Here is a 12,696-nt window from a genome sequence, read left to right on the forward strand (position 1 = left end):
TATTTCTGGTTTGTAACTAACAGTAGTGAACTGTAACTAGTAGTTCTGTAAACAGTAGTAGATGCAAGTAGATGGTAGTAGAAATGCTTGCCTTGCGTCCAAAAACGTATGCTTCTAATTTTCTCAAATAACTCAAAACCATAATTTCCTCCGAAATCATAAGTTTAAGTAGGTACATAAATACAGCTACTTTACCTATTTATTACAAACCATATATTATTATATTTTATGTGACCTTATTTTATTTCATATAAAGAATTGTACAATTTGACTAAAGAAACGTAACTACCTTAAATGACAATTCTTATTTCAAACTGTATTAAAGCAGGTAGGTACCATAATATTGAAAAATTTAAAGCACTTTTAAGAGAGATTGACATAGATTATTATTTATTAAGTTATTACAAATACATTTTCGAAACTTTTGGCAGGTTGATTTGTGTTGATTCTTCTTGAGCCAAAGTTTCACTAACTAATAAATCGATTCATGCTTTAATATAAGATAAGCGAAGTTGTAAATATAAAAGATTCGATCAACCAATTTCAGAAGCGACCTACTAACACGAATAAAATAAAACAATATTTTGAGGTTAAGATCAACAAGTCAATCTATAAAGAGGAAAAGATAACAGAGAGGTGAAACAGTGAGTGTTCAATAAAAAACAGGGGTAGATTATTCTCATAAAATAAACACTACATACAAGAAAAATAAGTCCCCACCTTTAGAAATTCGCAGAAGAGATAGATCATAGGAAAAGATACAGAAATTGCAAAAATATATATTTATTTTAAAAAAACACACACAAATCTACCTTAAAGCAGCCGATAGAAGTATAGTCCACATTTCTATCAAATTAATAAAACAATGTTGATAAACTTTTCTATTACAATGGTTACAACACAATAAAACAACAATTCAATAGTTAGGTTATGGCTGTTCTATAAATATGATATCTCTCCCTGTCAGTCTCTCCGTTGAACCAATACTAATTAAAACTGTGTGATTTTACTTTTACAATTGACGGAAAATAAATTATAACGTCATTGGAGAAAAAGTTTTCCTGAAACACTAAAAAAAATATTCACACAATCCTCTCTAACTAAAACATTTTTTAAATTCGATGAGCTGACAGCTTAACACGAGATGAGGATGAGACCGACCGGCCTAGTTCCTACTTCAAAGAAAAGTGTCTAAAAGAAACAATTTATTTCTTATACTTAAAAATAATGGGGGCTTGATGGTTTAACCTTTTTACTAATAAGTATTTAACAAATTTGAAATTGACTCAATGAAAATTGTTGGAATTTCTATGTTAAAGAGGAGACATAGATGCTAAAATCGGCTGCACAGTGTACTAGAAAGCAGCCACACGTGAAAATCGAATTATTCATATAGGACGGGTTGTTTCACAGTATTTGAATAATTCAACAAATTTCAAAGTTAATTTTCAGAAACTGAAAAGGTTGTATTAAAGTTCTTTTAACCCTAGAAGCCTAATCTATTGTATAGGTACATAAAGCCTTCATACGTCTCAGAAGCGTACACATGTAAATGACAGCCTGTAGGCCAAAATATACCTACTTGTGCCCTATTTTTCGATGGAAAGTTAAGGTTGGTATATAAACTAATAATAAAACACAGTTTTATCAATGAAAACTAATATCACAGGTATTTATTATAACTTATAACGAATCAAAAAATTATGCTTGTATTCAACCAAAAATATCATCTTCTTAAAAATCCAATTGAACATAATATATGTATTTTTTAAACAATCTATTATTTTTTTAACATTGATTACTTATTCTTGGGGCACACATTAAAAGTAATCATGCTTTTAATTACTAGCTATAATTTTAGAGCAATCTTCACAGACATCAACTTTGTGCTCAGAACATACTGATTTTTCGCACTTACTGCACACTTATTTCAACATTTTCTTTTTTTAGCAGCAAAAAGCGCAGTATTAACGTTTTTTGGGCTCTGGTTCTTCTGCCTGAAGTTTATTACCTGAATCAGTAGGTTTTGCGAGAATTTTGCTTATATTTTTAAGTCTCATCTCCAACCAAGGCAATCAACCGAATCTGTGCTGAGTTACTTGGTGAATTCTCTTTTGTTTGAGGGTTTATTTGATCATGTTGTGGCCATAAACTACAGCAGAATTGACAAAAGCCATGTTCAAGATGCCATAGAATACACTCAGAATACAGCCGTTGACCATCTGTTAGTTTTGCGGCTACACAACATTGAGGAGCACATTTGATGAAATGAATCTACTCCTCCTTTTGTTTGGTTGTAGAAATGAATCATGTCAGGTTTGCCACTTGAATTATTAATTATTGCATTTTCATCACAAGAAGATAAAAGGTAAACCATCTTTGCAGGTTTTGGCTTGTACAATAGAAGTGTCAGAGGGCTATCAAAACAAAAAGTAGAACTGCCAACAGGTCGAGATCTCGAGTTCTTCAATTGTTCGTGGATTTCCCGCTTATTTTATCGAGTAGTTCCCACTAGATTTAATTTGTAATTTGAGCTAGTCCTCGAGAGGTGCGGACTGTATTCATACCTGAAGTTCTGTGAGATGATTGACACTTATTAGTTGACCAAACATCTCGCGTCCATTCTTACGGCGAAGAATATTTCCAGGAACACGATGAATTCGCCCTGAGTTGGCAGATTTCGAAGCATGAGCAGAATCAGATGCTAAGTCAGCTTCTACAATTTCAAGTCGGCTTATTCAGTGGGAGTAGATGCTTGTGAAGGGAAAGCCTCTTTAGTTACATAGTTATTCTCATCTTCGCTTTGAATGTCGTCCACAAACTGGCTGTCCTCGTCTTGAGAAACTGGTTCTCCCAGAGAAAGACTATCTTCTTGGTCTAAGATTTTCAAATTATCGTCACCGTTTAATACATTAGACCATGACATATTAGTATCTGAAACAATGCCAAAATAAACATAAAATGTAAGAAAAATTAACGAAAGTAAAAACACATAATCTTAGCTAAAAGTTACATAAAGCCTAAACACACGTCTCGCAGGCGTACTATACCTCAAAAACTCAAAAATGGCTAGACTTACCTTAGTGATACAGGTATCATCGGCTGTTTTTGTTTAAGAGGTTGTGTTTTATTATGTCTTATATTTTATTTTTGATTTTGTTTTTTATTTAGATGTTCTTTGTAAAAAAATAGTAAAATAACATGTAGAAGCTGAGCCAGACGTGAATTTATAAATAAATGAAAGTAGTAAACGAAAATCGAATATTATTTGAAATGCAACTCAATTAACCTTGTAATGTGTTTATTACGGTCCGCCTATCGGTATTTGCCCATACCTGCTTTCTTTAAATACGCCCCACATCTCTCGCTCGCTTGCACATAGGAGTTGAGTGGGACGGAACAGAGATAGAGATTCGAATCAGGTTTCACGGTCATAAAAACCCCCACTCCAGGAATTGAATTATTACAATAACAAAGTATGTTATCTAAACAATATACCATCTTTTAGTTGAAATACCGATGTAAACAATGGCACGAAGATAAATATATAAAGAAGACTTGCATTACGATTCGATAATTATGAAAATATAGTTGGGAGCTTTACAAAGAGATTGGTATATAATATTCATATAAAAACATTGAATAATTCCGTCTTTTCTGCCATTAAAATGAAGCTGGGGCAAAAGGTAGAACTATCCTTCCCGGCGTTAAGCATCAACCGACCGAACGGGTAGAACCACCTTTCCCGGCCGAAGTAAATAAACTTAGAAATTTGATGAATTCTTTAAATTCTGTGAAACAACCCGTCCTTAGATTCTAAAATAATTTGTAATCAATTATAGAAAAATAACGTAGTAATAATTGATTAATCTAACGAATGTTGCCTCTGATTTTTATAGAAGGAAAAAAATTGGTGTGGATTGTCGACGTTCTGCGCATGGCTCGGTGCTAACAACTTCAGGGTTTATCATGGTGGAAAAAAAACTCATTCATTCGTTCCACGGTTCTCAACTTTATTCAAAAAAATATAGGCCTGATTACAATACACATAGTCAATTAATGTCAATAGTTTAAACAGTGATGCAAACAACCAATCTTGTCGTCAACGGAACAAGTCAATGCATTTAATGTTGCGGATGCACAAAAACTAATAATAAGGCCTAAAACTAAAATCTAAAGACAAATAAATCATACAATAGTTTGGCACATAATAATACTTCACAAGACTTTCTCAGTGATGAGACCAATGGCCATTTTATTGCATTCAAAATACATGAAATAGTAGTACATGCTGAGATCTTTTAGAATTTTCAGGATTAGGATTAGGATTCTTCTACAGGAATACTCAAGTATCCGACGCTGATGTTTGGTATTCACGTCGCAAACAACTTGTTGTGCGCAGTCCATACACTTTTACTGAAATCACGAGACTCGCTTCGTCACCACCTCTCGAAATGTGAAAATTAGCTTTCATAACCTTACTCATGACTGCTGTAACTGCCATTTTTGTCCACCATTTTGTTCCTAGTATTGTCCTAAAGTATTTACAAAATGTCTGACAAAAGTGACAATAAGATCATTTTTCATATTTATTCATTGCTCCGCCACGTTTAAAGTCTCGATGACGTGAGTGGTAATAACTTCAAGCGATTAGTCGTGGGAGACTGGTGTCACCAACGAGTTTACAAAATATCAGCAACGTGTTCCTGTGCACGAATCTCCATGTAGAAGTATGTCGGTAGTCACCAAGATACTTGAATAGTCGATTATCCCTGTAGAAAAAGGCCTTAGACGGATTATGGTAATGCAATAAAAGTTACCTTTGCAATAAAGCTACAACAGAAGGGTGTGTAGGTAATATACTACACTGGCGATGATATTATCCACTTTTAAGTATTTATTGTTTTATCAATAATTGGCAATTACAAAACTATGAAGAGTGTTCGACAAGTTTACATAGATCAACCATGGGGTAAATTTCTGTGATATTTTTCTGGAAAATATCAAAAATATCTTTATTTGTTATCATATAATATGCTATGATAGTTTTAATCTGCCCATAAATATGTAGTTTACCTAAAGAATACAGTTCCCTAATCTGAAACTATATATATTTACATAACAGTCGTAATACACAAATCTGATATTATTTTATTGGCACCTGACATCCTGACTTCTGTGCCCAACTTTTGAGCATTAAAATTTTTAATATATTTTGTATATATGTGAAAATATTAATTGTAAACAGTCAGAGAAAAAAAGTATCACAGTACATTTATTAATAATTTTTTCTCTATAGTCCTTAACATTAAACACACGTAATATTAGGATGATGCCATATCAATCATCTTGGTTTCTTTATTACGTCACTAACTGGTTTATATAGAAAAGTGAATGTTTCGTAGGAAAACATCAGCAGTATAAACGTATCTTAAACGTAACAATGTAATGTTATAATGTTTAAAGCCAATATATGAAACAGTTTATGATTTCATACTCTTTTAAAGTTCATTATTAAGTGAATTATCACTACTCATTTTAAACAACACTCTACAACAAAATATTACTGTCCTTCAAATGAAGCCTGGAAGTAACAAACGGAAGGTGTTTTTAAAATGGGTCAAAATGAATATAAATCAAATAGGTATATGAATGTGTAGGTTATATACGCAGTGCGCACTGTAATACTGTGGATGTTGCAGCAAACAAAGCTAATTATTATATCACATAAATAAAGTTATTGCTCTTTGTCACACATTGGTTTATAAAAAAGAATAATCTAAAATTATTTTATCCACAAGAGGACATTTAAGCTCTATTTTTGAGCAATTCTACAAGAATTAAATAAATCACACAATGAAATCTATTCCTTACTAATAAAATATATTGGAATGTTTCATAAACATTCTTTATTGTTACAAAAATAAAAATGCACTTTTATTCAACTTTCGACCAAGTGCAATTTACATCTAACCCTTTGACAGACAACGTCTTGACACGCGTCCCCATGCTCAATGGTTTAACATACAAGAATAGACAGATCTGTATCATTATTACAAGTGGTATTAAGTACAGTTGCCTACAATATCATTTAAAAAAGTAAAGTTTGAGTTTGTCTCCCTTCTGTCCTTTTAGGCAGAATTCAATTTAAGCTATAAATATACGTATTTCGTTATAATACTTTTAAACTTAAAGGTAAACATATATCATGGCAACAAAGTGTTTGCATACAAAAAGCTATAAACCATCAGAAGATATAATATCCTAATAACTTCTGACAAACGTAAAATATATCTCGCACCATTTTATAATTGAATTTCGTGTTACCATTACATTCCTTTAACTAGATTTAATTTTAAAATAAATATTTTCTAGAACAATATCAATCACAAGATTTACTGGTAAAGTTCACCCGAATATCTAAAAGAAAGAAATGCAACGCATCGAGGCTGAATTAATGCACTAACCTAACTTGAAAAATAAATGCCTTTCACTGCCTAGTGGGTTTGGTTGCATCAAACCGGTATATTTAATAGTATATTCATAAAAATATAAAAGTTATTTAAACTCTTTATGGCAATCGTTTTCGTCAGCCAGGATGATGGTGATGGCACTGGTGGCGGAGGGGCTCTGGTCGTGTGCTGTGGGGCGGCGGGAGGCGCGCGGCAGCTGCTGCAGCTCGTGTCCTTCCGGAGGCCGCACGGGGCACAGGGGCACGGCCACCCCACCCGCCCCCGCACTGCTTGCACTCGACACCGTGCCCCGTCCTCGCTTTAACTTGGGATACTGGAACTGACCAAACTGCCGCTCCGGACCTGCAACCCTTAAAAGGGACCCGAGGAAGAACGTCGCGTAGCCCCAACTCACAGTCATCACCACCGTTAAGAATAAGCCAATTTGAGTGTACGGCAGCACTCTGGCTGGCAGCATGAAGACTCCTGCCATTCCCGTAGTCAGGGCTGCCATTGCCGTGGGAGGCGCGGCGGCTGCTAAGGCCCGAGCCGCTCTAGTCTCCCGAGTACCCTCGGCGCGACGATAAGCCAGTCCGACGTGTAGACTAAAATCCACCGCTAAGCCGATAGCCGTCGAAACGGCCAAACTTTCCAATACATTGAGTCTCCAGCCCAAGCACACTAAACACCCCACCGTGACGCATATGGAGAAGGTGATGGTTATTATAGCGTAAAGGCTGATCAAAACATTCAACGTAACTATTAGCAGGACTACTAAGGCGATTGCCATGGATACTCCGATGGCCATTAAAGTGCCTCGTGATAGCGTCCGTTGAAGGTCGTAAAATTCTAGATCCGATATAAACCACCCGTTGCGCATCCCCGGGGGGGCATGAACCATCTCATGTCTGGTCCAGTTCTCGATACGCTCGTAGAACTCCTCCATGGCTTCATAAGACATGGAGAAAGAATAATTGCTCTCAAATTCAACGACGACAGCCGCTACTCTCGGCAGTTCATCTTCTCCGAGCATCTTGGAGAACTTTGGCCCGGCCACTCCGGGCATGAAGTATTCGCGGGGAGTTTGGTAGAGTGCCGAGATGGCCTGCACGATGCAGGTGTCGAACACGGCTGCGGAGTACGGGAACGGCGAGTCCTCGCAACACGGACTGCGATCAATCTTGTCTATCTTATCCAAGCAACTGAAATGAAAGAACAATATTATGTAATACTAAAAGGGTTAAGCATAGTGATACAAAACCTGCAAGAGGAATAGAGAACTGATTTTTGAACTAATGCAATGAGGAACTGAGATACATTTAAAATATATATTTATCAATTGACCTTCTAACTTAAATACATGTATATATTTTTTATTGTTGTAGTTAGTTTTAACCACTCAGAACATTAGAACGTCAAAAGACGTAAATATGATAATAGCGGTCAAGACATTAGAACGTCTTTTCACGTAAACGCGCGAGATTTTACAAAAATCGATTTATTTCCATCACTAGTATACGGATTGCCATGATTTAAAAAACAGAGTATCAATAGTGAATAACGCTACGCGTCTGTATTCAAGAATATCTATGGAACGTAGAAGTGCATTATCTAAGCCGATTGAATCTGTCATCTTGTTCGTTCATAATTTATTGCGTTTCTAAATAATTTATTAAAAATATTTTAGTTTGGACGGTTAATATTTTGAGGTGACTAATAGTTTTTAATTATATTTCTTCAATATATAAAGTGTTATTTCTTTATGATACTCAGAAAAAAGTACATTTTTCACGGCTTTGAAATAATGATAAGCGATTCTTACATATTTTTGACATTTCTATTTTTGAGACCGATAATTCGTGGTGGAATTCCATTATAATATATTATAATAAAACAAATAAAAAACTTTATTCCACTTAATTTTATTTTGACCGTAACCGGTTTCAGCTCGTCAAAGCCATCTTCAGACTGGTACACAAAATATGTTTTCATAAAATGTATATTTAGAAACGCAGATATTTACGTATAACACAATACAATAGTGGATTTCATAATCTTTCCAAAACATTTTTTAGAATGAGGCTACGTTTCCCAAAACGTGAGTTATGAAGCTTTTAGCAAAACTCGTAAATAACACAAAAATTATCATGTTTTGACAGTTCTCAAAGGAACACATAGTATATAAATGTCTTTGTCTGAGAGGTTAATAGTCCAAATAATTATCAAAGAATTAATTTTTCGGGTCTCTCAAAAACGCATCAAATCTGTGGAGGTGACCAAAAAGCCTATGTTCTTTTTTCAACCAGTGATGTATTTTGTATGGGAGTCGGACATTTTTTATCGTTTTTCATTTTTATGGAATGCTCAGAATTTCTGCATTTTCCCCAAAAAGGTTCTCCCCAGAAAAAACCGAATTCTTGAAAATCTTAGAAATTCCCCGCAACGTTAGGAATACTCCACGAAGTGGCAACCCTGATGTGGATGTTTTAAACCATCTATGATATATTACTGACATAGATTGGTTGTAATTATTCACAAGATTAGTCGTACCAACCAAACGGTGTGTTTTAACGAAAAGGTGTTTTATTCGTTTTTAAATTACGTTTTATAAATTCTACGTATAGTAATATATTATAAAACTTATATGTTCAGAATCAGCGTTTGTTGATCTATATGAATATAATTCTTTTAAGTCATAATATTTATCACCGCAGTTCCTTATTATTGTGAATATATTTTTAACAGAATTTTGCTGCCCACGGACAATTAAAAAATTGATAAATTGGAGTTACTATAAACAAGGTTCGTCACAAAGAGATTCATAGACTCACCTCCTGCTCATCCAGTTCATGAAGGTCTCTATGAAGCAGTTGGGCAGCAAGGGGCCACGCACGGGCTGGTAGAAAGTCTGCGCCTTCAGGTGCAGGCAGAACTCCACCAGCCACCGCTGCGACTCAGGGGCCGACATGTTGAAGGAGGAGTCCAGCACCAGGGAGCCATGCGAGGCTGGGTCCATTCGGTTCCCCGTGTCCACCGGCTTCACTCCAAACACCCAACGGAGGGGCATCTTGTTTCCTCCGTCCCAATCCTAAGTAATTAACCATACATTATTTAACAACTCCACATAGGAGGCACGGAGAGTCATTTTGAGGAAAGGAAGGAGTGAAGGTTTAAAGACTCCTGTCTGTGCCGGCCTCTGTGTTTTCTCCCTCAATGTTGTAGGAAACACAGTGGCCGGGAAACCATTACACAGCTGAGCTGTTGAACACAAGAACAAGTCATAGAAGTAATTCATTCTTATGTAGCGAATGTCAACTGTATACAATCGTCGAGCATACATTTGACGTGTTTCGTGGCTGTGCATAAGTGCAAAAGGGATGAATGACTCAAGTTCCTCAGAGATCTTCAATCATAATATCAGTAGAACAAGGATGACATTCCCACCAATGTCTGTGCTCCTAAGTTTGCAGTCTGTTTATTATGATAGGGAATCATATTTCTATCAGTTTATCTCTTCAGTAATGTATGTACATATTATTACTGTGAGGAGGTCGATAAGCGAGTATCAGTGGACGCGTCCTGCTTGAGGCGCTGTGCCAAGCTCTACAAGTCAGTTGCCTATCACGTGGATGGTGGAATATTGTAAGACCGTTGACGAAGTTGTCGAGTTCAACAGAGAGCGATGGAACACGGAATAAATTCTATTTCTACGGACACAATCTTGGAGTTCAAAAGAGGACAACCTCATCAGCTGTATAGTGGGACAATGTATTTGTAATATATAAGGCGTAATTTTAATTCATGTAATTCAGTTGATATTATTAAATTATCAATAATCACACTCTACGTAATGGGCGTATTGTCGTTTCTCTACATCTCAGAAAGGCTGACACGGTAGCCAGCAGGCAACTGACAACATAATTCTTCAGCAAAGTAAGGAGCCACGACCATAGTCTAACTCCCACAACATTAGCTCTACAAAGGAAACCCTGATGAAAATAATTCCTCTCGGGACTTTTTAGGAAAGTAAGGAGAGGCAGTTTTGGAAGGAAAAAGGTATGAGGGGTGGGTAGGAATCTGGGGGTCGGTGTGTCCAGGAGTGACAGACGTATGAATCCATCCCTCCCACTGCGGTGCAAGGCGATGTTCCGAGAGAGTCCGGCTGGAGAAATCAAAAGGTCTCCCTCAACCAGTCTCTCCCGATTCGACCTGCCTGTTGATGTCTGTGAATCACTAGTCTGATTAATGAATAAAAAATATAGCACTTACCCGGCTGGATCTTTCAAACCAGTAATTATCTCTATAAACTAAGTCGTACTGTTCCAGCAATTGTGAAGACTGGAATAATTGAAAGCTTCTGGAATCTGGCAGTTTTAGCCCTGGATAGTAGATAACCACAACTGCACTTAGAATGGACAAAGAACCTGAAATACATAAATATGGTTAACTATTATCTACATAATTCTAAATAAATAAATAAAAAATTTTAAACTTATTTATTTATGACCGGAACGTTTTCATCTTATCCAGTAAAAAATAATCAATTTGCGAATAATGCAATTTAGTGTCTTTAATCATAATATTTATATAATAGATTAATTATAGTAATGCACTATTAATAGGTTTGTATAAAGTTACATACCTAAAGCAAGAAGCCAGAACCACCGTAGCTTGATAACAGCGACAACAAGAAATCTGTTCATCATACTCCAAGTGTCTTCGATGGTTTGTCGTACCGGTCTTACTTTCGTTTCCCAACTCTTATTCTGAAACAAATCATTATATTGTACACATGTATTTGTATTCCAAAAAATAACAAAGTACACAAGTCATTATTACATACATAATGTGTATTATTAACCCATATTACGATAATGTTGTGAAAATGCAACGGTCAGCTTGCCGGGTCATATTCTGAGAATTTGATAAGGGATCTCCGTTATTTCTTCAAGTACTCATTAAAATAACTTAGCGTTTGGCAAAACAGACAAAAAAAATGTTTTAAGGTAAGTTGTTTTTGAACAATTATTATCGTTAACCTGGAAAAATATTTTAATAACTTTTAGTCATTTCTAATAATAATAATACGTAAACATGTACAATACATATTTTTTAAAGTTCTCATTTTTAATTATTTCTTTGAGTTAATACTTATTTACTTGAATGAAAAAACATACACTTAGTAAGACACCACTTTATTTTTGAATTAATAACAATAGCCAACCGGGTTTCGCTTGTCCCAAGCTTCATCAGGACTAAATATCAACTAAAGCAAATTAGATACAGGCACATATAAATATAGGTAAATGAAAACAATGAGTGAAAGAGATACAAAACAGATAGAAAGAGATGCAAATAGAAAATGTGGAGACAAATTATTAAGGATGATGAGGAGGGTGGGGGGGAAGGAAATAACAGTTTCAGCGGCGGAATAAATTTAATATGGGACTATCAGATAAATTAATTTGGTTATTTATTATATTTAAATTATTATTAACTGCTTTTTTTATTTCAAGGGCTTCTAAGTTGTTTAATCTAATTCCAGATCCATTTTTATGCAATATTTTAGTTCCCGAGATTTTATCGAATGAATGATTAGATTCTATTAAATGATTCGCGAATTCTGAAAAGGCATTATTGTTTAAACATCGTAAATGTTCTTTTACTCTTAAGTTGACATTCCGGGCCGTTTTTCCGATATAAAAAGCAGAACAATCATTACAATTAAGTTTATATATGCCCGAGTGGCTTAGTTTGTCGTCTTTATCTTTAGTATTAATTAAGTATTTACTTAAATTATTATTAGTGTAAAAAGCGGGTTTTATTTCAGATGGGAATTTTTTAACGCTTAAAGAAGAAAAGTTATTTGTATACAGAACTCTACGCCATTGGAATGTTTGATTTATATTTATATTATTAGGGTTATAAGATTTGTTAAATAGGAATTTATTTGATGCTATTTGTTTCAATTTTTTATTAAGAATATTGTCTATTAATTTTGTATCATACCCGTTGTTTAAAGCGATTTGTTTAATGATGGATAATTCGTTGCAAAAATTATTATTATTCAACGGAACGGTAACCAATCTATGAATCATGGAGTGAAATGCTGAATGTTTGTGGGATATAGGATGGTTGGATGAATTGTGAATTGTAATATCAGTATACGTGGGCTTACGATAGATATTAAATTCAAATTTATTGTTAATTATACTTAAAGTTAGGTCTAGAAAATTCAAGGTTA

At 34.9% G+C, this 12,696-nt stretch overlaps 2 protein-coding genes across 3 annotated transcripts in view; both read right to left on the bottom strand.

The window, feature by feature from the left end:
* Positions 1–970, bottom strand: part of LOC149417679 (retinol dehydrogenase 13-like) — a 36,673-nt gene extending 35,703 nt beyond the window's left edge. Inside the window, exon 1 of the mRNA XM_089640124.1 lies at positions 813–970. Coding sequence (XP_089496250.1) covers positions 813–844 — 32 coding nt within the window. The 5' untranslated portion in view covers positions 845–970. The remainder of the gene's footprint in view (positions 1–812) is intronic.
* A 3,031-nt stretch (positions 971–4,001) lies between these two features.
* Positions 4,002–12,696, bottom strand: part of disp (RND transporter family member dispatched) — a 40,708-nt gene continuing 32,013 nt past the window's right edge. For both annotated transcript variants that reach the window (XM_089640502.1, XM_089640501.1), the window contains exons 10-13: positions 11,095–11,218; positions 10,722–10,876; positions 9,284–9,540; positions 4,002–7,654 (exon numbers count right to left, since the gene is read on the bottom strand). In XM_089640502.1, the coding sequence (XP_089496628.1) occupies positions 6,559–7,654; positions 9,284–9,540; positions 10,722–10,876; positions 11,095–11,218 (1,632 nt within the window). In that variant the 3' untranslated portion in view covers positions 4,002–6,558. The remainder of the gene's footprint in view (positions 7,655–9,283; positions 9,541–10,721; positions 10,877–11,094; positions 11,219–12,696) is intronic.

This window comes from Hesperophylax consimilis, chromosome 15 (assembly GCF_061612785.1).
Source record: "Hesperophylax consimilis isolate HC1 chromosome 15, BYU_Hcon_1.0, whole genome shotgun sequence".
In the NCBI taxonomy this organism is placed as follows: domain Eukaryota; kingdom Metazoa; phylum Arthropoda; class Insecta; order Trichoptera; family Limnephilidae; genus Hesperophylax; species Hesperophylax consimilis.